Raw genomic sequence first — 16,256 nt, 5'->3', positions numbered from 1 at the left:
AGACTTAAGTTCCCTCTTCTCCCCAAGAATCTACCATTCTGGGATGGAAGTGGCCTTAAAGAAATGGAAGGGAAGAAAGCCTCAGGAAGAGAAGTCTTCCAGCTCTTGCCCACAAAATGTCATTTGTATCTGAATAAATAGAATAGACTCTGACTGTGAAAGGCCACACCTACAGGATTCCTTTCTGAGGACCCAGTCCAGGAGCCTGGCCTCCTGTCAACATTGGCTTGAACTTCAATGGGAAAACACAATTTCTTGCCCCCACCTCCTTGTGCATACCAGATAATCCCTAATTCTTCAGCCTTACCTTTGACCATGCTCATTCCATTCTAGTTTCCAGTATTCATTTGGAAGGAAACTGAATCAACATAGGTAAAAGACAGGCACCATTTCCATATGGTTCTCTCCTGTGTTTCAACTTTTTAATTCTAACCACATTAGGTTTACCTAATCCAAACTCTATTCTTCCCCCAGAATAGAAATCTTAAATTGCATTTCTTTGGCCTCATTGTTTCCTCTTTTCAGCCTAATCTCCCACGTTCAAAGGTCACATTCATACAGAATCATTTTCTTTTTTTTAAAGAGAGATTTGTAGTTAAACATTTGGGAAATTGTTTCAAGATCAACCTTTTGGGTTTATTTGTTGTTTAATACAGTCTATTTGTTTTTAATTTCTTTCCCCTAAAAATCCCTCCTCTAACCAAGTTTGAAACCTGGAAATACACTGCTTGCAAGATGTCTTTGCGGTAAACTCCCTCCCTTCTTCCTTTGGGTGTCCTGCCCTTTAGTTTGCCAGATGCTTCCCAGACAGCAGACCATTATAACATCTTCCCACTCGCTTTCCCTTTCCTTTATGGCAGAGACTGTCCGAGCTATGACACACGTCATCAACCAAGGAATGGCTATGTATTGGGGTACATCACGCTGGAGCTCCATGGAGATAATGGTACTGTGGGACCCTTGACCTTGAATGACTTTTGAGAAAACAGTGGGCCAACTAGCTGGTCAAGGCTGACCAGAGGGGCCAAACTAGGGTTCAGGGATAGGGGTTGGACTTTGTCTTCATTGATATGGGAACTTGCAAGTGAAGTAATTCTCTCCAATTCAGACTCACACCCATGAAACTATGATATCGTTATCACATGTACATATATATTTCTATATGAAAATATCCCTGGGAAGATGGGCCTGGAGAGCTGATTTCATTAGCAGAGAAGATTATGAATAAGGAAATGCCTTCTACCAATGTAGATAGGCCCCAGCTCTGTAATTTAACATCTTAGCTGCCTGGTGCCATGAGGAGTAGGTGAGTTAAATGACTTGCCTAGGGTCACACACGCTTTATGAATCAGAGGTAGTACCCAAACTCAGGTCTTCTTTACTTCAAGGCTGATTTCTCTATAACCTTTTAATAATATTCTATAAATGCATAAAATAATAGAACTTTTTAAATTACAATATCACTAGACTCCCTAGTGAATCTGGGATCTCTTCAATGTGGGTACTTCCTCCACTAATGCAGATCACAAGTCACTGAGTACATGTCCATTGTAGGGGAAGGTCTAACCAAGTGGGTAGGAGGCGGAGAGGGGAGCCTTCCTCATATCCCCCTGACATTCTGTTGATACCAATAGATCATCATAGAGTTAGAAGTTCTCTATAAAGAAGTCATCAAGGCCAAAACCCTGGTTTTTACACGTGAGGAAACTGTGATGCAGAGACTTGAAGGAAATTGCCTAGGTCACACAACTAGCAAATATCATTAGCAAGACATGAACCCCCATCTTCCTGATGTATTTGAAGGGCTGACATAAGGAAAGATTGATCTGACTTGCTTGGCCCCAATGGGCAGAACCTAGAGCAGGGGATGAAATTGGCCAGAAGTCAAATTTAGTCTCAACCAGAGCTGGAAGTATTCAAGCAAAGGCCAGGAGACTCCTCAGAGATGATGGGGCGAGTGTTCTCCTGACACAGGGTTTGACTAGGTGGCTGCTAAGGCCCCTGCCTGCTTTCCAGTTCTCCAATTGACCCGGGGCAGCTATTATCACCCCCATTTTACAGAGAAGAAAACTGAGAAAAGCTCCAGAGAAAACAAACCAAGGCCATGGAGCTAGTAAAAAGCATTAGGGTCCACTCAGCTGTCCTGTCTCTCCCTCCTACCTTTTATTTTGAGGCAATCATTTATATTGATGATGATTTAAAGAGACAAGAGCTCTTGAGAGCCCAGTTCCAATGCATGGCCTTTTAATCATTCTGAGGTCTGGTGGGACAAGACAGCAGGGCCTTTGACTTAATGTGGTGGCCAGGGAAGAAGGCTGGAAGAAGGGAATTATCTGTCTCTCACTGAATCCAGAAAGCCTCCTACTTACCAGCCCCATCCCACAGCTTTCCTGTGTCCTCATAAATATTCTCAACATTCAGTGATGCAATTTTCCTCTAGCATCCCCCTACTCTCTACAGTCTCCATGTATGATCTGATCTTGATTCCCTTAAAAAATCAAAAGGGATTCCCATTTGAGGTTAAACCCAACCCGTCCAAAAGTTCCCAATCTATATAACAATGTTTGGTGAGATTTATTCTATACACAAGAGTTAGTAGACTACAGAGCCTGCCTGAATATATATCACCATGTCTGATGCCTTGAGATAACCATAAGAGGTCCATGGCATTAGCCTCCAGAACGCATCCATCTTATTCATTTCAAAACATCTGCAGTGGTCAAGGTCCCCTAATTGTGCATTATGCTAATGAGGAGCTCAGCCCAGATGTTAATTCCTAGCCCCTGGGGTGGGCCAGCGAGGTTTCTGTCAGAGCTAAGAGTGCCCATGTCTCCATATTCCTGCCCAGGCTTCTACTCCACCACACTGGCTTCTTTTTCCTCATCCTGAAATGCCCCCCCCACTTTTCTTTTTGTAGAGAGACAGCATAGTATAGTAAAGGCAGCTAAGTAACCAAGTAAGAGATCACCAGGCCTGGAGTTGCTAAATTTAAATTTGGCCTCAGGTACTGCCTAGAAGAGTGACACCTGGACAAGTCACTTTACCAACTTGCCTCAGTTTCCTCATCTAAAAAACGAGCTGGGGAATGACAGATCACTCCACTACCTTTACCAAGAAAACCTCAAATGGGGGATCACAAAGAATCAGATAATAGGAAAACAACAAACTATATAATAGTGAAGATCGAGCCAAGAAGGCCTGGGATGAAGTCCTGTTTATTATACTTTCTAGGTGACCCTATTAAGTAAGTGCCTCTAGTTGCCCAGAGTTTCTACCTTTAATCAACCCCAATAGACTTCCCTTTGGCTTCCATCTTTGTTCCATCTTCCTCTCAAATTTTCTCTTCTCCAGGATAAACATCTCTGGTTCCTTGAAAGATATTCCAGTGGCATTCACTCCCCATCTGGGTTGTTGTCCTCTGGGTGGCCCCAGATTGTTAATGTCCTTCATGAGGCATAATATCCAGGATAGAAGAGGGTCCTCTATGTGGAGGTCTACCTGTGGAAGTACCCCCTTCCTTCATTCTGAAATCCATAAGCCCTTGATTTCTTCTCTCACTGCCTTATCCTTCATTCCCTAGACATCCCATCCAGGCAGCTCCAGATGTAGGGTCCAGATCCACAAAGATTTCAGTCATTTGAGGCAGTGGTACCATGGAAAAGTACTTGATATAGGTTCAAATCCTCCCTCTGCTACTTATTCACTTAGTGCCCTCATCTGTGAAATAGGGCTCAACTAAATGACCTCTGATATTCATGTCACTTTACATTCTATGAGTTGACTTTACTTACTGACATGACCCATTGTATTTGACCTCTAACTTGTTGGCCTGCTGATTTATTAAGGATGTATATGTGTGTGTCTGTGTGGTTTTATCCTTGGCAGGAAGCATATTCCGTGGCTCGGCAATTTAATCTAATCCCACCCATTTGTGAACAAGCTGAATATCACATGTTCCAGAGGGAGAAGGTGGAGGTGCAGCTCCCAGAGTTGTTCCACAAGATAGGTAGGTCCTACCCTTCCCAGATCTTCTGACTCCAGGCCCAGCCCTATGGACACTCTCAGTCCCTGAATAATCTTAGAGAGAGTGACTTTAGCCAGAGAACCCAGACTGGGGAATAGTAGGAACTTCAAAGTTCACCCAAGGCCAGTCCTTTCCTTCCACAGAGAAAAAAGCTGATGCCCACAGGGGACACAACTTTCCTAGGATAACAGTAAATGCCACAGTAAGGGCAGGATTCAAATCAAGATCTTCCCTAAGAACTCCCCAAGTCCTGCATTCTCTCCACCAAATCATACTTGGAAGGATGTCCATCGAAGAGAGATACCTGAAAGGAAGTGTCCCATCTCAGGGGCTCTCCCCAGTACCACTGCATGAATTTGGACCCAAAAGATTTGATCTTGAATAGATCATAGATGGATTGATGGCTAGACAGAGTGTATAGCTAGAAAGATGCATAGTTGATTAATCAATTAATGAATAGATAGATGAATGGATAAACAGAAGAATGGATGGATAAATGGGCAGAAGAATGGACAGATGACACATAGATAGATAAATGATGAATGAATGATAGAAGGATGGATATATAGATAGATAAGATAAGATAGATGAGTGGATAGATCAGTAGGTAGAAGTGTGAATAGATGGATAGGAGGTATAGATGAAAGAGTAATTGATAAATGAATAGAGAGTATAAGAGGATGGATGGCTAGCTAGCAGTATGAATGGATAGATGGAAAAATAGAAGGATACATAGATATTTAGACAGAAGGATAGATAGATGGTTATAACTTTTTTTTTTCCTCTATCACAGGTGTGGGTGCAATGACTTGGTCTCCTCTTGCATGTGGAATTGTTTCTGGAAAATATGACAGTGGGATCCCACCCTACTCAAGGGCCTCACTGAAGGTAAAGCAAGTCTATGCTGAGTTGGGCAGCAACAAAACAGTGCCAGGTACAAGGAGCTTTGGCCAGGACCTCAGCTCATTCCCACCTCAGACTCAGCAACCAGCCAAAGCCCAACATGCCTTCCCAAAGAATGGGCCAGGGCTACCTCTCAGGCAATAAATGAATGATGATCCATCCCCTGCCTGTCTTTGCATCACCAAGCCTTCCAATTACAGGGGCTGACCCCACACTGGGCTAAAAAAGCCCTCAGAGCTACTGTGGTCTGCACAAAGACCTCCTAGGCTACACGACCATTCTGAGTCAATCAGTCAAGCATCTATTTAAGTTGCTACTGTAGGCTTGGCAGCAGGATTATGAGTCTCTTTTCTTAAGCACCTGCTGTGGCTGAGCATTATGTCAGACACTGGGGGAGCTGCAAAGTTCTGACAAGCCCTGAACAGTACCTACCCTCAAAGAGAAGGCTAAGACCAAAACCTGAGTAATTGAAATACATATTCTGTGATAAGAGGACCTGAGAGGTACAGACTAAGTATGACATGAGAGAAAAAGTCATTATTGCCCAGAAGGATCAAGGTAGACTTCCTGGAGGAGGCAACACTTGAGCTGGTCTTCTGAATTCTTTTATTTGTGGGGAGGAGGGTTGCAAGACCATGGGGTTAAGTGACTTGCCCAAGGTCACACAGCTATGAGTTGGCCTTTAGAGGTTGGATAAGACCACAACAGTCAAAGAAAGGGAAGGAAGGCATTCCAGGCAGGAGGAGCAGCATGAGCAAAGGTGCAATGGTAGGAGAGGGCAGAGTGTGTGGGGGTGGGGGTGCAGAGAATTGTCCCCTTCCCACCTCCAACCCCCTGGCTGAGGCGCTCTTCCCTTATCCACAGGATATGTTGGGGTCTGTGGTTCCCAGTCATTGGAAGGGAGGGAACTGGACCCGGGCAAAGCTCCTACTCATTTGGGAGCCTAGTCCATGATGGCAAAGCCATCTCCATGATACCAGGCTGCCTGGGATAATGGAAATTTCCTGGATTGGGGCAGAAGAGGGGACTCAAGACAATATTCTCTTGTGCATACCTCGGCAACATCTTCTGCATCCAGCTTCTTATTTGCAGCCCTCTCCCTGGTTCAGACCCAGGTGAGGAAGCCTATTAGTGACACAGTCGATAGAATGCTAGACCAAGAGTCAGGAAGACCTGTGTTCAGATCCCGCCTTAGATACGAACCAGCTGTGTGACCCTGGACCAGTCACTTCACTTCTGTCTGCCTCAGCTTCAACTGCAAAATGAGTTCAATAATAGCCCCTCCCTCCCAGGGCCAAAGAGAAGACCAAACAAGCTGACATATTAACAGCACTTGGCAAGCTTTATAGTGTTCTATAAATGCAAGCTAACTGTCTTCACCTCTCACAAAATCATCATCCCTGACCATGTCCATCCTCTGCCCAAAAGCCTTCCCTGATAACACACAAACCCTGCACTAATGTTTCAAGCCCTTCCCTATTTGGACTCACCCCTTGGGTTCTTATTTTGCTGCCCTCCCCCACAGAAGTACCCTTCACTCCCTGGACATCCCAACCAAGCGGGACCCTGAGTCCAGCCACCCCCCATCTTCTCCTGCCTCTGTGCATTTGAACAAAGGGCCCTGGCCCTCCTCCTGGCCCTACCCCTTGTCGAGGATACACTCCTTCATCCCCATCTCCATCATTCCCAACCCAGCCCTTATTTGCCTTCAAGGTCCCTGATCTCCTCCTCTTGTCCTTCTCCTGGTTGCCAACTCGCTCTCCCTTACCTGTTTTTGGGATCCGAAGATTACAGATTGAGGACTAGAAGAGACTTAAGAAGCCATTGATAAGTCTAACTCTCTCGTGCTGAGAGTGACAAGAGTTTTAATTTGTACACTTGTTGAATGTAAGCCCTCAAGGGCAGGCTTCTGCTACCTCTCAGGGCGCCTTGCTCACCACTATTGGGGAGTTGACTTGAATGATTTGGAGTGGGATTGGGGGGGGCAGAGCAGAAACATTCCAGGCTCCCCCTTACCAGAAGCATGCCCCTTGCCTTGAGCTTCCAGTTCCACAAAACTCAGAGAGCCTGGAACAAGAGGCTGTCCTCATCTGCCCCGGGGAGGTGACCACTCTCATGTGCTGCAGCTGATCCCTGACCCATTCCTTGGTGGTCTTCCTGACCCAAGGATACTGGCATGGAGACTCAGATGCCCAGAGCAAGAAATAGGAAGTCCTTTTCTGGGTGTAGAAATAAAACCAAGAGCAGCAGTCCTGGGCTGGAAGGGGCTGAAGGCAATCCCAGGATGGGGAGAGAGGAGAAGGAGGAAACAAACTGGAAGGGGTGCTCGGCTGGGAGTAGCCTGTGGAAGTCAGGCACCTTGCAGCTGCCGCTATTCCGTGACCTTGGGAGGTCCCTCCTGACCTGCTTCCCCTTCCCTCCTTCCTGCTTTCATCCCAGGGCTACCAGTGGCTAAAAGACAAGATCTTGAGTGAGGAGGGCAGGCGTCAGCAGGCCAAGCTGAAGGAGCTCCAAGCCATCGCCGAGCGTCTGGGCTGTACACTACCCCAGCTGGCCATAGGTAAGAGGGGGACGGGGCTGGGAACCTGGCAGTGTGCATCTGAGCACAATAAGAGAAGCCCAGCTGTCCATCCTGAGAAAGACCAAAGAAATGCTTGTTGCTTGGTTAAAACCCCCCTGCTCCACTCCTGCCACCACTAGAACCACCACTACCACCATCATAACCATGACCACTAGTAACACCACTACAGCAACCACCACCACCATCACCACCACTCCAATCACTACTGAGAGCACCAACACTACCATCACTACCATGATCACTACTACTACCACCACCACCACAACGAACACTACTGACACCACTACCATCACTGCCATCATTACCATCACCACTACTACCACCACCACCACCACCCACAGGCCTCTCAGGCTACAACCCTTCATTCTCTCTCTAACCTCATGGCCCATGAATTTTCAGTCACTCAGTCAGCATCTGGCCTTTCTGCCATTCTTCTCACGAGACAAGCCACCTCAAGCCACCTCCCAGTCTGTTTTCACATTCTGTCCCCATTCCTGAAATGATTGCCCTCGTCTCTGCCCCTCAACTTTCTTGGCTTCTAGTCTCAGCTGAAGTCTCACCTTCAGCAAGATGCCTTTCCCAGTCCTCCTCAGTCATGATGCCTTCCCTCTGAGATTCTCTCCAACTTCTCTCTATATCTTGGATGAACCTAGGAATTTACATGTTGTCTTCCCCCATTAGAAGGTAAACTCCTTGAGGGCAGGGGCCATTTTTGCCCTCCTTTGAAACCCGGAGCTTTAGCTCTGTATCTTCTACCTACTAGGAGATTAATAAATATTTGTTGATTTGATTTGATTTGCCTAGCATGTGCTAGTGCTAAGGCAACAAAGACAAAGATGAATCAGCCTGCCCTTGTGGAGCTTATATTCTAATAGAGATACCATATACATAACAGTATATGTAGCTAGGTGGCACAGTGGATGGAGCACCAGCCCTCTCAGTTTCCTCATCTGTAAGCTAAGGGGGGTGGACTTGATGTTCTTTGGGGTCTCTTCCAGCTCAGAATCTCTGATCCCATAAACAGAGAAAGTCTTTTCCCATCAGAAGACAGAAAGAGAGGTTTGTTCACAACCCCTGAGGCATCTGTCCTCCCAAATCATCAGAAAACCTTTAAACTACTGGACTGCATTCCTCAATCTAAAATCAACACTTTCAGTCCCTGACTGTGAGCTGTGAGTGGTTGCTGCCTTCTAGATGCACAAACAGCCTGCCTTCCAGGAGCTTACATTCAGAGGAGAAATTCCCTGAGGCACGTGCAGAATGGATGAGACACTAGCAGTCAGGAGCCTCCTGGGCAGAATCTGGCCTCCCTCTCCTGGTCTTGGATGGCCCACATCCATCCCAGTCCCCGAACCTGGGCATCCAATCTCCCACCTCCACACCTTTGTATCTCTAGCCTAACCCCTCCTTCCCTGGAAAATCCTCCCTCCTCACCTGGACCTCTAGGAATCCCCATCTCCCCTCCAAGCTCAGACCCAGTTGGTGCCTCTTCCTTAAGATCTTTCTCAATCCCCCAATTGAGTGTCTGCTCTATCTATACCCCCAAGTTATTGGGGTTCTGCTATTTATGTTTTGTATTTACTAAGGAAAGAGGGAAGGGAATAAGCAATTATTAATCATCTACTATGTGCCAGCCATTGTGCAAAGTGCTCTCCAAATATTATCTAATTTGAGCCTCACAATAACCCTCAGTGGGAGGTGCTATAATTATTCCCACTTTACAGATGAAGAAACTGAGGCAGAGGCAAAGTGTCTTGTCCAGAGTCACATAGCTAGGAAGAGGCTGAGGTGGATTTGAACTTAGGTCTTCATGACTCTAGGCACAGCATCTTATGATCCTATGTACTGGCACAATAGGAGAAAGGGGTGGCTAGGTGGCACAGTGGATAAAGCACTGGCCCTGGAGTCAGGAATACCTGGGTTCAAATCCAGTCTCAGACACTTAATAATTACCTAGCTGTGTGGCCTTGGGTGAACCACTTAATCCCATTGTCTTGCTAAAACCTGAAAAAAAATATGAAAAAAGAAGGGAGGAAGGAAGGAAGGAAAGAAGGAAGAGAGAAAGAAAAGAAGGAAGGAAGAAAATAAAGAAGGAAAGAAAAAAGGAAAGGAAGAGAGAGAGAAAGAAAAAAACTAAAAAGAACCTATGCACTTACCAAGTGCTCAGGTTTGAGGGGAAAATACAAAAGAAAAGACAATCTCTGCCCTTAGGAAGTTGATATTTCTAACAGGGAACAACAAATAATAAAGTGACCAGAGAAGTATATTTTGATCCTGAAAGTTCCATTTCTAGTGAACGGGGTCCCTTGGATGTAGGTTGATGCCTCCTTCCAGGAGCAATGGCTGAGCTAATTTGATCCCTAGGAAGGGGTTGGGGAAGGGGGCAAGGCTAGACACACAAACGGGGCTGAAAAGATGATGACCAGGGCATGGGAAGTAAAAGAGAATACAGCCAGGGAGCAGTCAGGTCAGCAGGGCCCAGAGGGGTAGTTGTGAAGCTGCCTCATTGCAGAGTGCGGTCTGGGAACACTAGGCCTGTGTGTGTTGTCTCTTCTCAAGAAAATGTAAGCTCCATGAGGGCAGGGACCGTTTTGCTTTTGTCTTTCTATCTCCATAAGCTAGCATATAGTAGGTGCCTGATAGATGCTTATTGAATGGAATCGTCTCATCCTCTCTTTGGTGTCTGCAGCCTGGTGTCTGAGGAATGAGGGCGTCAGCTCCGTATTGCTCGGTGCCTCCAATGCAGACCAGCTAATGGAGAATATTGGTGCGATCCAGGTGAGTCCCCCACTGCTTCGGGTGGGGGGGGATGCTGGGGACACACTCCAGGGCCCAGTGCAGCTCTACCCTCCTTCCTCCTCCATATTTCTCTCTTCTCGGGTCAGGCACAGTCCCATGACTACCTGGCCGCAGGTAGGCTAGCTCTCCATCAAGGCTTAGTTTAGAACTAGGAGCTCACTTTGAAGCTTCTCTCCAGTCCGCTCCCTTTACAGCTGCAGGGAAACCTTCTCTGGGTCTCAGTGGAAAAACACTGAGCCTCAGAGTGCCATGGTCACTGCGGCTGTTGGAGTCCAGCCTGCTGCAGGCATTGAGCTCCATAACAACCCGATCACCAATGATGGGAAAGATTAGCCTCTTAAGGGACACTTCTCGGGGAGCACTTTCTATAGACTCTTATGTTCTGTAACTGATTTGGGTAGAAATTCTAGGTCATTTCATTCCCAACCCTTCCCCTCCTCTCAGTCAGCAGCAGGTGGGACCTCTCACAGGTTCTAAGTATTTGCATTGTGGGGAGAGGGGCCAACAGTAAGGGGACCATTCTTCTGGAGTGTGCAAACACTGGCCAAAGAGTAGGCCTCTGAGGGCCTTTTAATTCCACCCCCTGCTTGCTAAGAATCATATTCTTCCTCTAGTTTCTTAAATGCCAAACCCAACAGAATTCCCATCTGCTACTCATTAGTCACACATATTTTGTACCCCGATTCCCAAGGAATAAGAGGAGAATATAATAAGGTTCCAGCAACACCCAGTTTGCCCATGTTTGTCTTTGCAGGTCCTTCCCAAATTGTCATCTTCCATCATCCATGAGATTGATAGTATTTTGGGCAATAAACCCTACAGCAAAAAGGACTACCGATCCTAATCCCCCCTTCCTCCCTCCCTTCCCGACCTGGATCTGCTTGGACAGTCACTGTTTCCCTCCTAGTCTCCTGTTTCGCTTGCTTAAGCTTACTGAAGCAAGGTGAATGAAGCCTTTGCGTTTGCATCCAAGAATACGTGTCAAGAAGACCCAGGGAAGATCCTTGAGATGTTGCCATGAGACCAACGCGCACCACTTTACTATAATAAAATGTATTTCGTGCTCAAGAAACAGCCCGGGTGAAGAAGGCTCCTCCAACATGTTCTCCACCCTCTGCAGGCTGTCTCTGCTCAGCTCATCCTCTTGGAAAAAGACAACCAAGGTTTCCCTTCCCTCTGCCTCTGCCTCTGCCTCTGCCTCATTAAAAGGAGGCTCCCTGCACCAAGTCTTAACTTAGAACTAGTTTGTGTTGTCTGAGCAGACATGTGGTGAGTTCTACCTGGAAAAGCCCCTGCCATCCATGTCTGTCTGCAAGCACTTGGTTGTTTTTCTGTTTAAACACACACACACACGCACACACACACACGCACACACACACACACACACAATGTATTTATGCGTGGCAGCTTCTCACGATAGCCCAAATGTCTGTGCTGACCAGATGAACAATAAGAGGGTTTCCGGACTGTCCCCTTCCTTGCACTCCACAGCTAGTACAGATGGCCGCCAGGCCGTGTTTCTCAACAGAACACTGACCTAGGTTTGGAGGGTTTACTCAAACAACACTTTCCTCCCACCCCCATTGCACTACTGTCCCACACTCATACTTCTCTGGGAAGGCCCAGCCTGCGGACTTCAGGGTTAATTTGAGATTCTAGGAGAATACCAAGATCTCTTCATCCCTGACATCTCTATTCTCCCCATCCCAATCAGTCAACAAAGTGGGATTCATGGTCATCTGAGAAAATGAGAATTGTGATTAAGGAATCCTCTTAAAAATGACTCATTTAGGAAGAAGAACCCTTATTTCTTCATACATCATATCCTAGGGAGAGAGGGTTTCAAAAAGAAGTCCAGGGATCACATCTCCAAAATTGATATAACTCCCTCCATCCCTTTTTTTTTTTTATTAGATTTTTCAAGGCAATGGGGTTAAGTGGCTTGGCCAAGGCCACACAGCTAGGTCATTATTAAGTGTTTGAGGCTGGATTTGAACCCAGGTACTCCTGACTCCAGGGCCGGTGCTCTATCCATTGCACCACCTAGCCACCCCTCCCTCCATCCCTTTACCACCTCATCCTCCTCATCCTTTGTTGGACCAAAAAAAAAAAACTTGGATGCAGGAAGACACACACACACACACACACACAGCATACAATGTAGTGAAAATCCAAATCTCACAGAAAATAAGACCTGGGCTCCCCAGGAAACACAGGGGGCTGGATGTTGTCCATTCCCCCAGTCCTCAGCAGAGGCTGGTAGCTATAGCATGTCAAGAGATTCCAAGGAAAGAAATTCCCCCATCAGCGGAGTATTTCTTCTCCCTCCATGCCAGTGACCATGTGGGTATTCTCTGTGTCTTGAAAACATCTATTCCCACTTTGTTTCTGAGAAGCTGGTATTCCCAGAAATTCTCTTTTCTAACCTACTGAAAGGTCAGAAGGAGCTAGAGAGAGCTAGTAATGTTGCCTGTGGCAACTGGCATGAACCACGCCACATGATATCATTAAAACCCATACGCTCCACTAGAAAATGGTTTCATTTGCCCAGGAACAGAAGAGAGGCTGGCCCTCGATTCTTCCCTTAAAAGGCTATTTCAGCATCGTCTGAGGCATTTATCCCAACTCACCAGTAGGCAGTGGTAACAAGCAATGAACCCTTCCTAAAGATGGGAAAGGGGAAGAAATGAATAACTGCTATCAAAATCATTAAGACTTTGACTTCCTCAGCTTTTGTTGGCTGCTGTAAATCAAAGCAGAAGTTTATTGAATGCTCACTGTGTCTCAGGCACAGTGTTAAGCACTGGGATCATGAGAGGAAAAAGCCCAGGCCAGAGACCATCCCTGAAGCTAATTGGCACACTTAGTTATTGAGATGTGTTCACCTTTCTTGTCCATGCCCACCCATCCCCCCAGAAGTCCCTGCATGGTCCTCTCCATCAGTCACCTGGTGACTACAGTGAGTCCTGAAGAAAGGGGCAGAGTGGGACAGCATAGTAGATAGAGCACTTGCCCTGGAGTCAGGAGGACCTGAGTTCAAATGTGACCTTAGATGCTTAATACTTACTTAGCTGTGTGACCTAAGGCAAGTCACTTAACCCCATTGTCTTGCCAAAAAAAGGGGGGGTCAGAGAGGTGGTGCTGAGCAGTGAGCAGTGCCTACCTAAACTAGAAACTCCAGGGTCACTTCTCTGAAATATTGCTCCTAATTCTGCCCTGAAGGGTCAGGCAGGATGAGGCCAATGAGCCACAGTGAGCCCAGTTAGCTCTGTGTCCATCAATTAACCAACAAGCTTTTATTGAGCATCTCCCCTGTTCCAGGATCATAGTGTTAAATACTAGAGATACTGAAACAAAGAAGGAGCCATGTCCTCCCAAACACAAAGCTCTGTTCTTTGGGCTTGCTGTTGGAACAGGTGGTCAGAGCTGCAAAGGATGGAGTCAGCATGAATTAAACTATGGAGAGGGTCTGGATTCTAGCATCACAACCCATAATGTCTTTATGTGGTGCCACCAACCTCCAGGAGTACAGGTTGAGACTAAAGACCCTGATCATGGGTCCCTTAACCCTTCAGATCCTAATTCCTGCTCCGTAAAACTAAGCATGAGCTTGACCCTCCCAATGTTGACTCAATGTTTTAGGGATTTGTTGGTTTTTGAGAAACCAGCACCACCCAATGTGGCCCCCATGATAAGGTTTCCAGGCCAGAGGAGATTAACCTCTTCCATGGGCAGAGGGAGAATAGGAAAAAACTTAGGTGTTTCATTATTTATTCTCAGGAGGAAGCCATCTCTGCTTCCTTGTACTGACCAGCCAGAATTCATAGAAGGGACTTCAACATCCATCTAACCCAACCCAGACCTAAATAATCCTCTAGAGAACACACCCTACAAGTAGTAATCAAAGACCTCCAGGGAGATAGAGCCCACCAACTCCTAAGATTTTCCGTTCATTGAGCCTAAAATCTTTCTCCTGGTCCTGCTTTCTGGGGTCAAATCTCTTCCATGAGATGGACTTTTTCAATAACAGTTGTTGCCAGGAAGGAGAACTTCCTTCTTGCCCAGTCAAATAGGTATACTTTGATTCAGTTTGGCCAAAACTTGACATCATCGAGGTAGCTATGGCAGGAGCTTGAGCCAGGAAGGACCCCCAATTTGGCTCCTGGTTAGCATTGAACTCAATGGAAAGATGGAAGGATATGGAAGTTCCAAGTAACCTTAGGTAAAGTACTGATGAAAAGCCCAATGGGGTCTCCCAGTGCTCATTCCCTGTGTCCACCATTGGATCAGAACCATAGGATTTGAGTGAGTGGGATGTGAATGGCCAACACGTATCTGAAAAGCAATCTAGAATTTAGGGGAGTGGATCTTAGAGACCAAGAAAGCCATGGGTTCTTAATCTTTTTTAATTCCAGGGTCCCCTTAAGAAATCTACTAAAGCTTATAGACTTCTCTCCAATGCAGAAAATAAAGTATGTAGGATTACAAAAGAAATCAATACTGAAATATAATAATCCATTTTTTAAAGTTCATGGACAGCCCATATAAGGTTGTTTGATGCCTAGGGGAGAGGGAGGGAAGGGAGGGTGGCAGAAAAATGTGGAACCCAAAAACTTTCAAAAGAAGGAATGTAATTGCATGTAATTGGAAAAATAAATAAAATTAAAGTTCATGGATTCCAGGTTAAGAACCCTTGATCAAAGCTAACCACCTTGTTTTCATTAGGTTCAACAAAATGAACTGAGGTCTGGTGAGTTGAGGTGATTGAGGCAATGACATTTAGCTAGTATTCAAGCCAGGATTAGAAGCCAGATCCTCTAACTAGCTTCCTGGCCATTTTACCTGAATGGTGTCTGTTCTAGAAAGAACATAATGAGCCTCAGGTGAGAAGGATGATGCCCCCTGCTGGTGCCAGGGTAACAACCCCCTCTGCTCCTAGGTCCATTTGTCAACTGGAGCCAGCTGGTCTGTGATTGGAAAGCTGTGATCACCAACTTAGGTGCTCAGCCATGGGTAGAGGTGCTAAGGTTTCCATAGCCCACCCTCCCCACCATCCTCAGGTGGTTTTTAAATGCAGGCCAGCTCAGGCACAGGATGGAAGCACGAGGGAAGCTAGGAGTGGGGATCCTGAGGAGATGGGAGCCAGAACCAAAAATATACTATATATATATATATATATATATATATATATATATATATATATATATATTATTTCACAGCTTTGAGTTCAGTTATGTCTGGATTAGGGGTTTGATTTCTGGGGGCAACAATATTGAATATGGAATATTTATGGACTATTCATAAAGCTAACAGAAATAGTTGGTCATAGAGAACATGTTTTCTGCAGTGATTCTTACTTTGTGGGCCCAAATTGGGATAGGGGAGATGAGAGCCATCCTAACATTCCTTACACTGCAGTTCTGATCCTAGAGGTGGAAATATGCAATATATGCAGAGTCCCACACTGGCCTTGTCCTTCCCACTCCCCTTTAAAAAGGGCCAAAAGGCCAATGGATAAAAGCATCCTGGCTTTGGGCATGACCCCTTTTCAAGTGGTGAGAATGAGAGAGGAAGAAGAGCCTTGCTCCCAGAAAGTCTTGAGGGAGGTGGAGTTGAGAGAATCCTCTGCCAATCTCCCCTATTCTGAACTCTTGCTGGCTCCAACCTCTGGATTTTTCTCTTTCCTCTTGTGCATTATTAATGGGGCCCAGAGTTCAAATAGGGAAAATTATTCAGTGTCAGAACAAATTATCTTCCCAGAAAGCCATTCAATCAGGAATTTTTAAGCTTTTGTGAGTGTATCTTAGACCCTACCTTTGGCAGTCTGGTGATGCCTTTGGACCCCTTCTCAGAATGATCTTTTTAAATTCCAAAAATAAGATTACAAGGGAAATCAATTATATTAAAATAAAGATGTAAATTTTTTTCCTATCAAAATTCATGAAGCCC

General features: G+C 45.8%; 1 protein-coding gene across 7 annotated transcripts in view; it reads left to right on the top strand.

The window, feature by feature from the left end:
- Positions 1 to 15,459, top strand: part of KCNAB2 (potassium voltage-gated channel subfamily A regulatory beta subunit 2) — a 186,399-nt gene extending 170,940 nt beyond the window's left edge. For all 7 annotated transcript variants that reach the window (XM_074218628.1, XM_074218624.1, XM_074218627.1 and 4 more), the window contains 6 exons: positions 861 to 946; positions 3,886 to 4,006; positions 4,818 to 4,912; positions 7,367 to 7,487; positions 10,198 to 10,286; positions 11,062 to 15,459. In XM_074218628.1, coding sequence (XP_074074729.1) covers positions 861 to 946; positions 3,886 to 4,006; positions 4,818 to 4,912; positions 7,367 to 7,487; positions 10,198 to 10,286; positions 11,062 to 11,151 — 602 coding nt within the window. In that variant the 3' untranslated portion in view covers positions 11,152 to 15,459. The remainder of the gene's footprint in view (positions 1 to 860; positions 947 to 3,885; positions 4,007 to 4,817; positions 4,913 to 7,366; positions 7,488 to 10,197; positions 10,287 to 11,061) is intronic.
- Positions 15,460 to 16,256: the final 797 nt, after the last annotated feature.

The sequence above is a fragment of the Macrotis lagotis genome, chromosome 1, assembly GCF_037893015.1.
Source record: "Macrotis lagotis isolate mMagLag1 chromosome 1, bilby.v1.9.chrom.fasta, whole genome shotgun sequence".
Lineage (NCBI taxonomy): Eukaryota > Metazoa > Chordata > Mammalia > Peramelemorphia > Peramelidae > Macrotis > Macrotis lagotis.
This window is presented reverse-complemented; position numbering and strand designations above follow the sequence as displayed.